The sequence below is a fragment of the Nerophis ophidion genome, linkage group LG02, assembly GCF_033978795.1.
Source record: "Nerophis ophidion isolate RoL-2023_Sa linkage group LG02, RoL_Noph_v1.0, whole genome shotgun sequence".
NCBI lineage: Eukaryota > Metazoa > Chordata > Actinopteri > Syngnathiformes > Syngnathidae > Nerophis > Nerophis ophidion.
In genome coordinates this window covers 53,366,060-53,385,755 of record NC_084612.1, presented here as the reverse complement: position 1 = coordinate 53,385,755, position 19,696 = coordinate 53,366,060, and the positions used below count along the sequence as shown (strand labels likewise).

Here is a 19,696-nt window from a genome sequence, read left to right as displayed (position 1 = left end):
ATGTAAAACGATTGTTTTTTATTTTAAATAATTTTAAAAACCATGAAATAGAACTGTTGCAAGAGACATAAAAAATGACTTTGCTACAGAATATAATTCCAAAAATGTGTGCATATTTAAAAAAAAATAAAAATCCAAATAAGCTAAAGCTAAAGAAAAATGTGTAGTATAAATATATAAAAAAATAAAATACAAAAACCTTTATTTTTCACATAATAACTCTGGAAAACGATATGACTTTTCTGGTCACGGGTGTTTTGATCGCAGGCTGCGGAAGGACTAGCAGGAGGCCACAGACAGGTAAGAATGATGATTACTTTTGGACGCAGTAAAAAAATAAAAATAAATAGCGTGCCGCATGGAATATGCAGGAGAAAGTGCTGAGCTCAAGGGTCTCAGTGTAGAACAAAACCAAAATGAAGCATTAGCGTGACGCTATAAAGAACACAAAATGTCGTATTAAGCCAACAATGGACCTGCCAGGAAGGCAGGTCACATTTAAAGCTCTGTGATTAGTGATCAGGAGCAGGTGAGCCTCCTGGTCAGCAATCAGAGGCAGGGGAAAATAATCATTGCTCTTTGGTAACTAAAGAAAAACAATGAATTGAATGCAGAATCAGAAATAGAACCTCAAACAAAGAAACACCACAATAAAAGCAACTAATTGTTATGTATTAAATAAATAATAGTTCAGGTTTGTGCACTGCATGTATAATTACTATGTCGTTAATGCAAATATATTTAAAAATATATATATAAAAATACTTTGCTATTAAATCTAATGATATTGTTTAAGTATAAAACAAATGTAAGAATACTACGAAACATAAATAATTCATTTACGTAAATATGTGGCAATGTGTGTCACAAACGTATATTTTACACCTTAGCTCTGAAGAAATTAAAAACGTTGTACACCATTTAAATGTGTTTTCTTTTCCAATGAATTTAAGCAGGCTGTTTTTCGATGAAAACATGATGCAATAACTCTCCTCGTCAGCAAACCAAAACAAGTGTGACACTCTTCTGGCCTGCTTCATGACCTCATGCCGCCACAGCACATAGGGAGGAGGGTGGGGGTTGTGGATGGAGAGGCCAAAAGGGCAAAGTGCAAACTAGTCGCTTAGAAAAGAGACACTCAGAGTGTGCAAACACGCTCCAGTACTGTTAGCGCTCTGCAGGGAGCATCACTCACCCTCAAGACTTGGGACTCTAAAGACTGTGTGAGTACATCACCTTTTATGATGATGCTTTACAAACTAAAGACTGTGTGATAGGGTTGTACGGTATACCGTTGTTAGTATAGTACCGCCATACTAATGACTCATTTTCGGTACTATACCGTCTCTGAAACATGCCCGTGTCGAAGTCACGTCATGACATTGCTGGTTTACGAGCAGAGGAGCATGTTCGGCAGCGCGCACACACACACACAGAGTACTTACAAGCAGACACAGTGTGTAGACAGAAAAGGGAGAACGGACGCATTTTGGCTTAAAAAGTATAGATAAAGGTGAAGTTATAATACTGAAACACTCTCAGGAAGAGCTGCTTTAAGACATGGCTAGCTAGCTAGTGGCTAACGTCCATCCACAGTGTTTTAGCTACTTCTAAATCACTAATCCTGGTCTCCATGGCAACAAATAAAGTATGTTTCTTACAAGTAGCATTATCACTACACACCGTCGCTCACTCGCATCAAAATATAAACAAAAACCATTGGTGGATCTACACTTGACATCCACTGTAAAGATACCAAGTACAGGCACGTATCTACTCGATACTACTATGATTACGTCGATATTTTTTGGCATGACAACATCTTTCGGTTTTTTAAAATGTGTATTATGTTTATAAAGTCAGTAAATGTGTCCCTGGACACATGAGGACTTTGGATATGACTAATGTATGATGCTGTAACTAATTGGTATGGGATCTAGACCAAAATGTGTGGTATCATCCAAAACAGTATCAAAGTACAGTATCAAAGAAGAGAAGAATAAGTGATTATTACATGTTAACAGAAGTGTAGATAGAACATGTGAAAAGAGAAAGTAAGCAGATATTAACAGTAAATGAACAAGTTGATTAATAATTTTCTACCACTTGTCCTTAATGTGTACAAAATAACAGGGAGATAAAGGACACAATATGTTACTGCATACGTCAGCAGACTAATTAGGAGTCTTTGTTTGTTTACTTACAACTAAAAGACAAGTTGTCTAGTATGTTCAACATTTTATCTAAGGACTTAACTTCAATAATAAACATATGTTTGATCTACCCTGAGTTTTTTTGTTAAAATAAAGCCAATAATGACATTTTTTGTGATCCCCTTTATTTAGAAAAGTACGGAAAAGTACCGAAAAATTTTTCGTACTGGGAACAAAATATTGTTATCGTTACAACACTGCACTGTACTAGATCAGCTTTGCATGTGTTATCAGGTTTGCATGTGTTTTAGTACATGCAAACCTTTAGTAAATCAGGCCAGAAGTTTCTTGATTCCGTTGTGTAAAAACATAATTCTTATTACATGTAAAATAAAGCCAATAATGCCAATTTTTGGGGGGGCCCCCTTGATTTCAAAAAGTACCGAAAATTACAGAAAAGTATCGAAATAATTTTGGTACTGGTTCCAAAGTATTGATCTCGGGACAACATTATTATATACACAGACTATGTAACAATCAGAAATGAAGTGTGTGAACTAATCCAAAAGTGAATGGTGTGTGACTATGTGTGGGAATTAATTGATGAGTGTTGAGCGAGAAGCAAAGTCCAGTAGTGGCAGGACAGGCACGTAGGTCCGTGAGATAGGCAGGAAGTTGGGTACGATAGAGAAGTGTCAAAGATCCATGTCCAGGGAGGAGGTGGAGAACCAAGAGGCAGCCAGGGAAGCAGAGGCAACACGGGGAGACGAGACGCACATCTTGCGACGTGGGAACGGAGGTCTGCTATTGGAACGACAAGCAGGACATGAGACGATAAACACGACGGGGAAGAAAACACAGAGAGCAAAAAGAGTGCGCATACAGCTAACGTGTTGGCTTACTGTACTGAACAGGTAGCTACGTTCTGGCCCGGGATAGCAGGTTGTGCAGGCTAATGAAGGCAGGTCCTCGGATCAGTGCAAGGTGCGCTGATTGCTGGCGATTGAGTGCAGCCTGCTGCGCTCCCGAAGATGCGCCTAGCGCAGCGCACACATGAATGCGTATTGGTTTGCGTTCGGACCGTGAATTCACCATTTATGATGATACTTTACAAACTTTACAAACCTGCTCAGTGGCCTTGTGGGTCGAGTGTACACCCTGAGATGGGTAGGTTGTGAGTCATACCAAAGGCTGTAAAAAAAAAAAAAGGGAGTCATTACTTCCCTGCTTGGCACTCAGGGTTGGAATTGGGGTTTAAATCACCAAAAATTATTCCCGAGCCCCTCCACCACTGCTGCTCACTGCTCCCCTCCCCTCCCACAGGGTGAACAAGAGATGGATCAAATGCAGAGGAAAAATGTCACCATACCTAGTGTGTGTGTGTGACAATCATTGCTCTTTTAACTTGAACTTAACTTTGACTAAGGACTGTGTGAGTACCATCACCACTTATGATGATGCTGTACAAACACAAGAATGAAATCAAACTATCGTTGATTCAAATGCAGACTCAAATCCCATGATCCATGAATGAAATTATATCTTGCTGCTGTCAACTCATTGATTGTGTCTGCATGGCACTCAATAAGTCACATTGATTTTAAATTGAGCGTGCCGAGTAGGTCAGCGGCCTTAATCTACGCCCTATTTGAACATGTCACACACAAATGAGCGTGTTGTTGGAGGACCACACTTACAGCTTTTCAATTCTTAGCTGACGTTTGGATTGCATGATTTAATCATCCATCCATCCCATCCATCCATTTCCTACCGTTTATTCCCTTTGGGGTCGCGGGGGGCGCTGGTGCCTATCTCAGCTACAATCGGGCGGAAGGCAGGGTATGCCCTGGACAAGTCGCCACCTCATCGCAGGGCCAACACAGATAGACAGACAACATTCACACTCACATTCACACACTAGGGCCAATTTAGTGTTGGCAATCAACCTATCCCCAGGTGCATGTCTTTGGAATTGGGAGCAAGCCGGAGTACCCGGAGGGAACCCACACATTCAGGGGGAGAACATGCAAACCCCACACAGAAAGATCCCGAGCCCGGAATTGAACCCAGGACTACTCAGAACCTTCGAATTGTGAGAGTGACGCACTAACCCCTCTGCCACCTTGAAGCCATGATTTAATCATCATGTGCTATTTCACAGCCTTATAAACTCTTCTTTTTTTTTTTCGCAAAACACTTCATCGGGAGCATTGACGCCGATCTACATTTCTGCTAGTGGGTGCTCGGTGTGTGTGTATTAGTGTTGTCCCCAGACCAATATTTTGGTACCGGTACCAAAAATGTTTCAGTACTTTTCTGTACTTTTCTAAATAAAGGGAACCACAAAAAATTACATTATTGTCTTTATTTTAAGAAAAAATCTTAGGGTACATGAAACATATGTTTATTATTGTAATTTAGTCCTTAAATAAAATACTGAACATATTAGACAACTTTTCTTTTAGTAGTAAGTAAACAAACAAATACTCCTAATTAGTCTGATGACCTATGCAGTAACATATTGTGTCATTTATCTACCTATTATTTTTATACACATTATGAGGGACAAACTGTAAAAATATAATTGTAATTTACCTGTTCATATAGTCTTAATAGCTGCTTATTTTCTGTTTTAACATGTTCTATCTAGACTTCTGTTAACATGTAATAGTCACTCATTCTTCTCTTCTTTGATACTTTGGATTAGTTTTGGATGATACCACAAATTTGGGTACCAATCCGATATCAAGTACTTACAGGATCATACATTGGTCATATTCAAAGTCCTGATGTGTCCAGGGACATATTTCTTGACTTTATAAACATAATATGCATTTTAAAAAAACAAAGAAGATTCTGTGATGTTGAAAAATATCGATGTAATCTTAGTAGTATCGACTAGATACGCTATTGTATGTGGTATCATTACAGTGGATGTTAGGTGTAGATCCACTAATGGCGTTTGTTTATATTGTAGCCTCCCAGAAGAGTTGGTGCGGCAGGGAATACTTGGAATTTGTTGTGTAGTGTTTATGTTGTGTTGCGGTGCAAATATTCTTCCAAAATATGTTTGTTGTTGTTGTTTAGTGTGGTTTCACTATATGGCACATATTTATGACAGTGTTGTTTAGTGTGGTTTCTCTATATGGCACATATTTATGACAGCTTTGTTTAGTGTGGTTTCACTATATGGCACATGTTCCTGACAGTGTTGTTTAGTGTGGTTTCACTATATGGCACATATTTATGACAGTGTTGTTTAGTGTGGTTTCACTATATGGCACATGTTTATGACACTGTTGTTTAGTGTAAATTCACAATATGGCACATGTTTATGAAAGTGTTGTTTAGTGTGGTTTCACTATATGGCACAAATTTATGACAGATTTATGAATAAGTATACACTTCATTCTCTCGTATGCAGTGTGTTCAAAGTCAAGATGATTGTGTCATTAGTTCATTATCTGGCACATTAAATCTTTGTTCGGATTGTGTTGATTATTATTTGATTTGTGACCCTTTAATTATGAGAAACGGATCAAACACGCCACTAAATTTACAACAGGATTGATTTTTTTTTAATTATGTAAAAGAATGGAACTTGCAGTCAATTCCATGTGGGTGCTCGGCGCCAATGAAAGGAGGTTCAAAGCAAGAGTGCAATGATAATAATTAGGGGTGACGTGTCCTGATCCGATATTAATATCAGGTATCGGTACGATATCAGCAAAGAAACAAGTGCTGGATTACACCGGCTAAATGATCTGCTATGAGTGCTTTGTTGCAGCAGTCGTGCAGCATGTTTACTTGTAGGAACCCCGTTTCCATATGAGTTGGGAAATTGTGTTAGATGTTAATATAAATTGAATACAATGATTTGCAAATCATTTTCAACCGATATTCAGTTGAATATGCAACAAAGACAACACATTTGATGTTCAAACTGATAAACATTTTTTTTTTTTTGCAAGTAATCATTAACTTTAGAATTGAATGCCAGCAACACGTGACAAAGAAGTTGGGAAAGGTGGCAATAAATACTGATAAAGTTGAGGAATGCTCATCAAACACTTATTTGGAACATCCCACAGGTGTGCAGGCTAATTGGGAACAGGTGGGTACCATGATTGGGTGTAAAAACAGCTTACATGAAATGCTAAGTATTTCACAAACAAAGATGGGGCGAGGGTCACCAATTTGTAAGCAAATTGTCGAACAGTTTTAGTACAACATATCTAAACGAGCTATTGCAAAGAATTTGGGGATTTTACCCTCTACGGTCCGTATAATCATCAAAAGGTTCAGAAAATCTGGAGAAATCACTACACGTAAGCGATAATATAACGGACATTTGATCCCTCAGGTGGTACTGCATCAAAAACTGACATCAGTGTGTAAAGGATATCACCACATGGGCTCAGTAACACTTCATAAAACCACTGCCAGTAACTACAGTTGATCGTTACATCTGTAAGTGCAAGTTAAAACTCTACTATGCAAAGCGCAAGCCATTTATCAACAACACAAAGGAACGCCGCCGGCTTCGCTGGGCCCGAGATCATCTAAGATGGACTGATGCAAAGTGGAAAAGTGTTCTGTGGTCTGATGAGTTCACATTTTAAACTATATTTGGAAACTGTGGACGTGGTGTCCTCCGGAACAAAGAGGAAAATAACCATCCAGATTGTTATAGGCGCAAAGTTCAAAAGCTAGCATCTCTGATGGTATGGGGGTGTATTAGTGCCCAAGGCATGGGTAACTTACACATCTGTGAAGGTACCATTAATGCTGAATGGAGCAACCTATGTTGTCATCCAAGCAACGTTATCATGGACTCCCCTGCTTATTTCAGCAAAACAATGCCAAACTACGTGTTACAACAGCGTGGCTTCGTAGTAAAAGAGTGCCTGCCTGCAGTCCAGACATGCCTCCCATCAAAAATGTGTGGCGCATTATGAAGGGTAAAATACGGCAACAAGACCCCGGACTGTTGAACAACTTAAGCTGTACATCAAGCAAGAATGGTAAATAATTCCACTTTCAAAGCTTCAACAATTAGTTTCCTCAGTTCCCAAACGTTTATTGAGTGTTGTTAAAAGAAAATGTGATGTAACACAGTGGTGAACAAGCCCTTTCCCAACTACTTGGCGCGTGTTGCAGCCATGAAATTATAAGTTATTATTTGCAAAAAAAATAAATTTTATGAGTTTGAACATCAAATAGCTTGTTTTTGTAGCATATTCAACTGAATATGGGTTAAAAAGGATTTGCAAATCGTTGTATTCCATTTATATTTACATCGAACACAACTTCCCAACTCATATGGAAACAGGGTTTGTACACAGTTGGGCAGCCAGTAAACATCTAAATGTCCTCCAATTAGCACACAAGGTTGGTCTCTTCTTCTATTCTAGCCAAGTCATTTATAAAAGGTAAACATGCTATAAACCTGTGTTTTTCAACCTTTTTTTGAGCCAAGACACATATTATGCAATTTAAAAAGATGCGGGAGCACACCACCAGCATAAATCATTAAAAATTAAACTTAGTTGACAGTAAAAAGTGGTTGTCGCAATTGTTGGTTTAGACTTTAAAGCATAACCAAGCATGCATCACTATAGCTCTATTCTAAAAGTATGTGTACTGTACCCACCTGTCACATCACACCCTGACTTGTACTTTGTTTTAGCAATCAGGAATATTTCAGTTGTTTTTATCTTTCTATGTGGGGACATTGTTGATTGTCATGCAATGTTCCGATGTACATTGTGGACGCCGTCTTTGCTCCACAGTAAGCCTTTGCTGTCGTCCAGCATTCTGTTTGTGTTTATTTTATAGCGATTTCAGTTTTAGTTTGGTTCTGCTTAGCCTTCCCTTAGCTTCAATGCCTTTTCTAAGGGGCTCTCACCTTTTGTTTATTTTTGGTTTAAGCATTAGACAACTTTTTACATGCACACTGCCTCCCGCTGTTTCTGACATCGACAAAGCAATTAGCTACAGGCTGCGACCTACTGTTATGGAAGAGTATTACACGGTTACTCTCTCAACAACAAATCATTTGCAGACTATAATTACTGGTTTGCTAAAAATATTTTTAACCAAAATAGGTGAAATTAGATAATCTCCCAAGGCACACCAGACTGTATCTCACGGCACACTAGTGGCACAGTGGTTAAAAAAACACTGCTATAAGCTACTAGGAGTTAGCAGCTACACAACAGCTAAGCACACACGCTGCAGTATATACTATGCTGTTTATATATACCTATGTTATTTGTGATCTACTTTATCCATCTATCTATCCATCCATCCACATAATAAGTAATTGAATTGATCATGTACTTGTTATCTTTCTAGTGGAACGATAACAAAATCAGGCATCGAAGGAGTGGAAGATTTTACTAAATACTAAAGCTAAATACTACTCAAATCTCATCTGCCTCAGCAAAAAAAATGCTAAATATTTGTTTAGTACAGTAGCATTGCTAACCCAACAAGGGACTACTCCCAGTAGCTCCACCCACTCGGCAGATGACTATGAATTTCTTTAATAAGAAAATTGAAGTAATTAGAAAGGAGATTAATAACAACACATCCCAGCTACAAGTGGGTTCTATTAACACAGATGCGACTGTATATACGACGGATACTGCCCTCCAAAATATTCTCTTCTTTTTGATGAAATAACATTAGAGGAATTGCTACGGCGTGTAAATGGGATAAAAAAAACATGTTTACTTGACCCACTTCCTGGGAAACTTATCAAGGAGCTTTTTGTAGTATTAGGTCCATCAGTGCTAAATATTATAAACTTATTGTCAGGCTTGCCTCTGACAGTTTGACTATGTTTTAGTCTTTTCCTCTGCATTTGTCTTTGTTTCCTGTGTGTGTGTGTGTGTGTGTGTGTGTGTGTGTGTGTGTAGTGTTTCCTGTCAGCGCTCTTATTTTGTTGGTTTCCTGTCTTTCTCCATGAGTGCTGTGTTCCCCCTCAGCTGCGGCTGATTGGCACCTGGCCACACCTGGCGTCAATCAGTCCGTTCCTATTTAGACCTGTCGTCCCATCCAGTCACGGCTGGATTATTGTATTGCATATCGCTTCTGTATTGTCGCTCCTGACGTGTCGTTGCAGCGTAGCGGTAGGCTATATTTGGTCGCTTTGTGTAGCTTCCTGTTTTTTGTTCCCTGCTTCCAGTTTTTGTTTGTTCATAGCCTAGTTTGTAATCCGCCCACGTGCGTGCTTTTTGTTTGTACCCTTTGTGTGGTTTTGTACTAGTATTTTATATTAAAACCAGGTTTCCTTATTCAAAGAACTGCCTCCTTCTCTGCATCTTGTGGTTCGTCACCAACAAACTTTTGACACTTACCCATTTCCTCTGGCACTGTTCCCCGAACATTCAAAAAAGTGGTTATTCATCCTCTGCTCAAAAGACCTAACCTCGATCCTGACCTCATGGTAAACTACTGACCAGTGTCCCACCTTCTCTTTTATTTCGAAAATCCTTGAAAAAATTGTTGCACAGCAGCTAAATGAAGACTTGGCGTCTAACAATTTCTGTGAACTCTTTGCTGCTACTTGATGTTAGCGCTGCTTTCCATACTGTCCATCATAATATTTTATTAGAGCGTATCAAAACACGTATTGGTATGTCAGACTTAGCCTTGTCTTGGTTTAACTCTTATCTTACGTAAAGGATGCAGTGTGTCTCCCATAACAATGTGACATTGGACTATGTCAAGGTAACGTTTGGAGTTCCCCAGGGTTTGGTTCTTGGCCCTGCACTCTGTAGCAGTTACATAAGCAAAAACGGTGTTAGCTTTCACTGTTATGCTGATGACACCCAACTCTACATGTCCCTAAAGCTGACCAACACGCCGGATTGTAGTCAGCTGGAGGCGTGTCTTAATGAAATTAAACAACGGATGTCCGCTAACTTTTTGCAACTCAACGCTAAGAAAACCGAAATGCTGATTATCGGTCCTCTTAGACACCGACACCTATTTGATAATACCACCTTAACATTTGACAACCAAACAATTACACAAGGCGACTCGGTAAAGAATCTGGGTATTATCTTTGACCCAACTCTCTGGTTTGAATCACACATCAATAAATAAATCAATCAATCAATGTTTATTTTTATAGCCCTAAATCACCAAAGTCTCAAAGGGCTGCACAAGCCACAACGACATCCTCGGTTCAGATCCCACATCAGGGCAAGGAAAAACTCAACCCAGTGGGATGACAATGAGAAACCTTGCAGAGGACCGCAGATGTGTGTGACCGGGGTGGACCGCTCGCCTGTGCATTGGCTGGGGACATCTCTGTGCTGCTGACCCGTCTCCGCTCGGGATGGTCTCCTGCTGGCCCCACTGTGGACTGGACTCTAAACACTATTATGTTGGATCCACTATGGACTGGACTCACACTATTATGTTAGATCCACTATGGACTGGACTCTCACTATTATGTTAGAGCCACTATTGACTGGACTTTCACAATAGTATGCTAGATCCACTCGACGTCCATTGCACCGGTCGCCCTAGAGGGGGTTTGGGGGGGGGGGGGGGGGGGGGGGGATGGGCGTAACCCACATCTTCGGTCCTCTCCAAGGTTTCTCATTTTCATCCTACTGGGTTGAGTTTTTCTTTGGCCTGATGTGGGATCTGAACCGAAGATGCGGTTGTGGCTTGTACAGCCCTTTGAGACACTTGAGATTCGGGGCTGTGTAAATAAACATTTATTGATTGATGATTGATGAACACAGTGGGCTAAATCTGGGCTAAATATTTTGTGCCATTTCATGTGTGTCATGTGTGCCGGAAGGACAATAAAGTTCCCTGTATAGGGCTACGCAACCCGCGGCTCTTTAGTGGCACACTGGAGAATTATTTTTTTTTTTTATCCATCCATCCATCCATTTCCTACCGCTTATTCCCTTTCGGGGTCGCGGGGGGCGCTGGCGCCTATCTCAGCTACAATCGGGCGGAAGGCGGGGTACACCCTGGACAAGTCGCCACGCCAAGGATTGAAAATGGAAAAATATGGGGGTGATATGTATAATTTTTTGTTTTGGTATGATTTTAGTTTGAGGACAAACATGACACAAACCTTCGAAATTGTTAGAACTAGCAAAGTTTAATACATCTGTGTGTATGCTTCTCTGATTACACTATTTGGTCAACATCCTTTTGTCCTACTCATTTTGGCGGTTTTTAACTGCAACAGTTTGTTTACATGTACAATCTTCCACTCCTTCGATGTCTCATTTTGTCCACCAGAAGTTGTATACTGTGTGTGAATGCACAAAGGTGAGCTTTGTTGATGTTATTGACTTGTTGGAATGCTAATCAGGCATATTTGGTCAGTGTATGACCGCAAGCTAATCAATGCTAACATGCTATTTAGGCTAGCTGTATGTACATATTGCATCATTATGCCTCGTTTGTAGTTATATTTGAGCTCATTTGATATATATTTACTTTCATCCTCTTTGTATATAATTTAGTTTTACATGTCTCATGACACATTATCTGTATGTAATATTGGCTGCATTTTTAATAGTTGTATGTGTGCTATGTTGTTCCAGACCACAGCAAACATTACCTAGCTTGCCAAATATTGTAATAAATCTATTAAAAGAAGACAACCTGCTGTTTCATTTGACTTGGACACACACATCTATAACTTTGGCCATTTAAATCCAGTAATTTCCAGGAGTTATCTCACCTTCTGAGTAGCCTTTGATATACTAATGGTTTCTAATGTTGTAAAAATGTGCAGAATAAATATTACATTATTTCATTTTTTGTCAACGAAGATTTCCTTCAGCCTGCGACAGTCATTTTGATAGTAGGCTAATATAGACACTTAAATCATGTATTGCCTTCATTATAACACTTATATAGGACTTTTAAAGGCATTTTGATAGTAGGCTATTCTAGCTAATATAGACACTTACATATGTGTTGCCTTCATTATAACACTTATATCAATCAATCAATCAATCAATCAATCAATGTTTATTTATATAGCCCTAAATCACAAATGTCTCAAAGGACTGTCCAAACCATTACGACTACGACATCCTCACACCCAGTGGGCAGGGAGACTTCACACCCAGTGGGACGCCAGTGACAATGCTGACTATGAGAAACCTTGGAGAGGAGCTCAAATGTGTGCAACCCCCAATATAGGACTTTTAAAGGCATTTTATAGAAGGCTAAAATAACTAATATAGACACTTACATCTTGTGTTGTCTTCATTATAACACTTATATAAGACTTTTAAAGGCATTTTGATAGTAGGCTAATATAACTAATATAGACACTTACATTATGTGTTGTCTTCATTATTACACTTATATAAGACTTTTAAAAGCATTTTGATAGTAGGCTAACACAACTAATTTAGACACATCATGTGTTGTCGTCATTATAACACTTATATAAGACATTTCATATTTTTGCGGCTCCAGACAGATTAGTTTTTTTGTATTTTTGGTCCTATATGGCTCTTTCAACATGTTTGGTTGCCGACCCCTGGGTTAGGCAATATGGTTGAAAACTGTATCACGATATAAGTTTCATATCAGTCGATGTCGATAATTATTGATATTTTTCATGACCTATCTAAAATAAGGATCAGGAGAAAAATATATTTAATGTAAATATTTGTATTGCAAATGTAGCCTTCTTCTGATTATAATCCCCTCAGTTGTCAAGGCAGAAAGGAAGGGAAATGTCAACATCCATCCATCCATCCATTTTCTACCGCTTGTTCCTTTCGGGGTCGCGGGGGGTGTTAGAGCGTATCTTAGCTGCATTTAAACAATGTTTCCTAAATTCTAAAATCACTTTGAACACTTGACAATAACCTCCTAAAATGAATGCACAAAAAATTGAAATATGCACTCAATGTTAAATGAAGTGTAAAAAATAGTGCCAAGTGTGACAATGTAAACATGTAGATCAGGGGTCTCAAACTCAATTTACCTGGGGGCCACTGGATGCAGAGTCTGGGTGAGGCTAGGCTGCAAGAAAAGATTTTAAAACATATATATTTTTAAGTAGCTTTATTTTTATTTTCAACACAAAATAAATTCTAAATATAAATGAACAAAATGAGAATTAAGTAAATAAATCAGTCGTAAGTAATAACAATAATAATTAAATTTCTCCAGTCAGCAACAATGTGTGAGGCAATGTAAATTAAACAATTAAAAAAAACAAATAACGGTTTGAATTGGTCCAGGTAATCGAGGACTGTTATTACTGACGGACAGGTGTCGCGGTGTGACTGCAGCCAGGCACGTAAGAAAACCCTCGTCTCCATGGCAACGTTTATGTCGCTTTCACTCATTTGCCGCTTTTCCACTAACGCAGGGGTAGGCAACACAGAACGTTGAAAAAGCCATTTTGGTCTAGAGGGAAAGCGGCAAAACGTTTCTCTGCTTGAATCACGCAAGTGATGTCAAAGTTCGGCCCTCGAGAGTCATATACCACACCATGATTGGTAGATTCCTTCAGCTCTGCACACAACGCTGTCAAGCGCCATTCATATAAAACTCGCGGGCCGCACTAACATTAAATTTTCACATTAAGCTGGGGGCCGCATAATAACGTCTCGCCTGATCTAGAAAAACATGACAAGAACTATTTTCTGCAGGTTTAACGCTAGGAAGTTAAGGCTCCGCAGTGTGCTCTGGGTGACTGTTGGTGTGGTCTTTGGTCTGACTATGGTCCATTTTGAAATAAAATCCCAAAAAACGTCCGTACTGTTGAGGTGACTTTCAGGTTTTATCAACAATTTCTTCTCTGCAGCTCTCATTTTTAGTTTTGCTTCTCACTCCATGCAAAAAATCAACCGCGAGACAAATAGATGGTGCAACTAAACCTGATAGTTGATAATGTTACCTGATTGGCTGTTAGCGTGTCCCTCCCACTAATTAGTGATGACTTCATGCGTTGCCTAGTTGCTAGGGTGTGAATGCCTTTGTTCATGCAATCAACCTTGCTTTGCAACTTCCAGTTTGTTGAGATTGATGAAAAATAATATATACAGTATATATATATATATATATATATATAGCAGTGGCGTGCGGTGAGGTTCATGGCTGGTAAGGCACTGACTTCACAGTCAGAATTATAAATATATGAACCCTATAGAGTATCTTATTCACCATTTGATTGGCAGCAGTTAACGGGTTATGTTTAAAAGCTCATACCAGCATTCTTCCCTGCTTGGCACTCAACAATAGGGTTGGAATTGGGGGTTAAATCACCAAAAATGATTCCCGGCCGCTGCTGCTCACTGCTCCCCTCACCTCCCAGGGGGTGAACAAGGGGATGGGTCAAATGCAGAGGAAAAAATTCACCACACCTAGTGTGTGTGTGACAATCATTAGTACTTTAACTTAATGTAGCAGGTACTTTAGCTAGTATAGTAGAAGTTCTCAATATTTGGGCTAATCAGAAGTCTAGGTTACGACTCGGAGAGAGTAGGACAGACACAATTAAACACTTTAAATCAGGGGTCTCAAACTCTATTTGCCTGGGGGCCACTGGATGCAGTATCTGGGTGGGGCTGGGCCGCAAGAAAAGATTTCTTAAAAAATCTAAGATGCACTTTTTAATGAATTTACCTTTTATTAATGGCTTTCCCGCCCTAGCAACTTACTTGCCAATCCTTGCGATTTTTCCGGGAGACTCCTGAATTTCAGTGCACCTTCCGACAATCTACCGGTGCAATCATTCTCCCGAATTTTTCACAATTTTATCAAAGGTCGACATTATTAATGGCTGCAATGACTGCACAACTTTAACGTCCTCTATAACAGTGGTCCTCACCTTTTTTAGTGATGTACCCCCTGTGAACATTTTTTTATTTCAAGTACCCCCTAATCAGAGCAAAGCATTTTTGGCTGAAAAAAAGAGATAAAGAAGTAAAATACAGCACTACGTCATCAGTTTCTGATTTATTAAATTGTATAACAGTGCAAAATATTGCTCATTTGTAGTGGTCTTTCTTGAACTATTTGTAAAAAAAGATATTAAAAAAAAAAAAAAAAAAACTTGTTGAAAAATAGACAAGTGCTTTAATTATAAATAAAGATTTCTACACATAGAAGTAATTATCAACTTAAAGTGCCCTCTTTGGGGATTGTAATAGAGATCCATCTGGATTCCTGAACTTAATTCTAAACATTTCTTCACAAAAAAAATAAATCTTTAATATCAGTATTTATGGAACATGTCCACAAAAAAGCTACCTGTCAACACTGAATATTGCATTGTTGCATCTCTTTTCACAGTTTATGAACTTACATTCATTCTTCATTTAAGTGTTTATCAATAAACATATTTTTGAAGAATTAATGGTTTGATGCAATTTCATAGAATGTTTTTATTAAATTTCACTTTAACACGCAGCCATTTATTCTTGAATAAATGACCAATATTGCAGTCTAATACAACATATTTGTCAATATGAACAGATATAAAATACTTCTACTTGCATATAAATCACACATAAATATTGTCCAAGGCAGAAGAAGCTCATTAATAAAATATGCAGTAGCCAACATGCCCGCATCATTTAATTTACTGCTTCCTGAGCTTAACTTTATGAATTATTGTGTCACCAAAAAACAATTACCCCTCAACTTTAACTCAATTAAAGACAGCATCATTTCATTCCGGACGGTTACTAGTAAACAGGTTAGTGTTTTTCATACCAGCCATTTTACTTGATCAAATCTTCTCTAACTTTGTATTCCACACTACAAAATATTAAAATGATGTATGATTTTTGCTTTGGATCAATATAGTAACCAACTAATACTCAAGGCTCCAGAATTGGTTGTGTTACATTTACATTGCATCACCACCTTATTTGAATTGTGTTCATGGCAACAATATAGTAAAGAAATGTTATTCTATAGTGTGACGTCTCTTGTGCAACTTATCAGTGAGTTCAGAGCCTCAGCTTTATCATTTGTTTACATTATTTGCTGAACCTGAAGTGACTGCTGATAACGTTTATGTTTTGGAAAAGCTTGAGGGGTTACCTCCGTTCAAAAATCCTCCAGCCTTTTGTTAGAGCGCCGATTTTTCTGCACGTAAAGTCTGGAGGAAAAAAACATTTATTATTGTTCTTAGTACAGTAACTCGGTGGTTCTCAGATTTTTTTCACCGAGTAACATCTCAGAAACTCTCCATAACGACCAAAAATATGACAGTAGCATAGTAGGCCAAAGTATTCATTAAAAACAAAGTTGAAGTTGTATTTATCAGGTATATTTAATGTTTTTGGCCACTGTAACTGTACAAACAGTTTGAAACCTTACACTGTTTGAATATGGGAAAAGAAAAACAACAGTACTTGAAAACGTTTTGGACATGTAAGGAGGAATGAAAATATGTCAAATATGTGATGTATCCTGTTTAAGCTGTACACATGTTCGAAATAAACTTCACCCAACCAAACAACCAAATACTGAATCAAATCTTTGGTATGAATGCAGCTAGGATAGGCTCCAGCGACCCAAAGAGGGAAAAGCGGTAGAAATTGGATGAATGGAACTCTTTGGCGTACCACTAGAGGGAGCACATACCACAGATGAGAGTGACTTATAAATATATATGCTTTTATTTGGACAGAATTCACAACTGAAGGCCTGGTCATCAGTGTGGTCGTCATGGCGACTGCCCAGCCACCTAATGGACTAAAACACAGGAGCATCACAGCCTTTACAGCGAGTGACACCTCCAGTCTTGGTATGAGAAACATTTTTTGTTGTCTGCTAAACATTTCCACCTGGGATAATAAACACACTAGCGCTCACAAAAAAGTCGAGATGTTCAACTTCCGGGTGCCATTTTAGAGATGAAACTAAAATGCAATGTTGACCTTTACAGGAAGTTCATCTTCTGTACACTCTGTCCAACTTACAATGTTTTACGACTTTTCACACAACTTCCTGTTCTCTAACAAAGAAATGGAAAGCAAAGATTAAAAATTAACAGAAGCATCTCTAACTTTTTGTGAGTAGTGCATATTTATATTTGTTTTATTATTGTTGCCTTTTATTGAGACCATTCAAAGTAGAATATAGTCATGGTATATTGGGTACCACGAATCTACACAGGTCAGTCCCTAAAGGATTTTGCAGACTTTTTATATATACAAATTATATATTTATTATATACTGCATATGTATTTATTTATCAGGTACAGTCCCTATCAAAGTGTGCATTCACTTGTAAAGAACATAATGTCATGGCTGTTTTGAGTTTCCTTGTTCGTCACAAAAAACATTCATGAAGTTTGCTTCTTTTATGAATTTATTATGCGTCTACTGAAAATGTGAGCAAATCTGCTGGGTCAAAAGTATACATACGGCAATGTTGATATTTGCTTACATGTCCCTTGGCAAGTTTCACTGCAATAAGGAGCTTTTGGTAGCCATCCACAAGCTTCTGCTTGAATTTTGGACCACAATATCGGTGCAGTTCAGCAAAATGTGTTGCTTTTCTGACATGGACTTGTTTCTTCAGCATTGTCCACACGTTTAAGTCAAGACTTTGGGAAAGCCATTCTAAAACCTTCATTATAGCCTGATTTAGCCATTCCTTTACCACTTTTGACCTGTGTTTGGGGTCATTGTCCTGTTGGAACACCCAACTGCGCCCAAGACCCAACCTCCAGGCTGATGATTTTAGCTTGTCCTGTAGTATTTAGAGGTAATCCTCCTTTTTCATTGTCCCTTTTAAAGCACCAGTTCTATTGGCAGCAAAACAGGCCCAGAGCATAATACTACCACCACCATACTTGACAGTGGGATTAAAAGCCTCACCTTTTCCCCTCCAAACATATTGCTGGGTATTGTGACCAAACACCTTAATTTTTGTTTCATCTGACATCACATGGATAAAGATAATACCTTTTACAAGAAAGTTCTGTGATCAGATGAAACAAAAATGTAGTCGTTTGGCCACAATGCGCAGCAATATGTTAGGTATTGGGTATTGGCCTTCCCAAAGTCCTGACTTAAACGTGTGGATAATGCCGAAGAAACAAGTCCATGTCAGGAAAGCAACACATTTAGCTGAACTACACCAATTTTGTCAAGAGAATTGGTCAAAAATTCAAGCAGAAGCTGGTGGATGGCTACCAAAAGCGCCTTATTGCAGTGAAACTTGCCAAGGGACATGTAAGCAAATATTAACATTGCTGTATGTATACTTTTGACACATGTTCAGTGGACCCATAAAAATTCATAAAAGAAGCAAAATTCATGAATGTTTTTTGTGACCAATAAGTATGTGCTCCAATCCTTCTATCACAAAAAATTTGAGTTGTAGAAATGATTGGAAACTCAAGACAGCCATGACATGTACACTTTGCGTCTGTAGATCACCTCGACTTGGTCATTTGAAAAGTTGCTCACCTGCAGAAAAAGCGTGAGCATCCCTGCACTAAGGCGTCATTGACCCATCACTAATGGATAGCTTACCGTGGGTGTGGCACACTCAAGAAGCCGACGTCTTCATCGTACATTCATTGGGCTGATCCAATCACCAGTCAGGATACATTCACGGCCTCACAGACAATCAGAATTTCTAGAACTTTATAGAACAGAAATATTTAGACTGGAGCCACAATGTGCACAATTGAGCGCTTGCCCAGGGACAAACTGAATTGTCAAAAATGACTGTCCGAAACATGTGGGGATTGGACACAATTGTGAAGTTGTGTCTAAATCCTGGAGGCTCTAGCAAGTGCTTGCGAGTGTAGATAAACGCAATGACATTTTATTATCACCCAGCATGGTCTCTTCACAGTGGGCACTGGAGATGATGTGCAGGTGGAAGACGTGGCACAGTGGAACAAACATGCAAAGGTAACACACTGGATTTTACAAGATCACTTGTTTATTTTTTTGTTCATAATCCATTCCAGCCTATTAAAGGGGCTGTGTGTAACTTGCTCGCATGGACATTTTTCAAAGCAAAAATATAACAAGAACACCGTTGGCTAGTTCAGTGTTTTTCAACCTTTTTTTGAGCCAAGGCACATTTTTTTCATCGAAAATATCCAGGGGCACACCACCAGCAGAAAATGTTAAAAATGAAAATCAATAGGCTATATTGCCGATATAAAGTCCTTCTCATCAAATCCCTGACACAATTGTTGGATATGACTTCAAACCATAATCCTCCATGTATCAATAATTATCTTGTCTCAAAGCAGACTCACAAATCTGCTGCCACCTACTGATATGGAGGAGTATTACACAGTTACTCTGCTGATCTCGAGACAGCATCGACACACTATAACGGCACATTATTTGCGGGTTATAATTATTGGTTTACAAAAAAATATTTTTTCAGAACAATTAGTCAAAATCGCATAATTTTGCATGGCACATGCACCAGACAATATCTCACGGCACACAAGTGTGTTCTGGCACACTGGTTGAAAAACACTGCTCTAGCCAACACATTTTACGCAGAAATCAGGCTATTTTCAGGAAGAAATATG

General features: G+C 38.7%; 1 protein-coding gene across 1 annotated transcript in view; it reads left to right on the top strand.

The window, feature by feature from the left end:
• Nucleotides 1-1,118: 1,118 nt before the first annotated feature.
• The window catches only part of soat2 (sterol O-acyltransferase 2), a 63,319-nt gene continuing 44,741 nt past the window's right edge, over nt 1,119-19,696 (top strand). Inside the window, exons 1-3 of the mRNA XM_061874429.1 lie at nt 1,119-1,223; nt 16,813-16,929; nt 18,997-19,055. Of these exons, the coding sequence (XP_061730413.1) occupies nt 16,851-16,929; nt 18,997-19,055 (138 nt within the window). The 5' untranslated portion in view covers nt 1,119-1,223; nt 16,813-16,850. The remainder of the gene's footprint in view (nt 1,224-16,812; nt 16,930-18,996; nt 19,056-19,696) is intronic.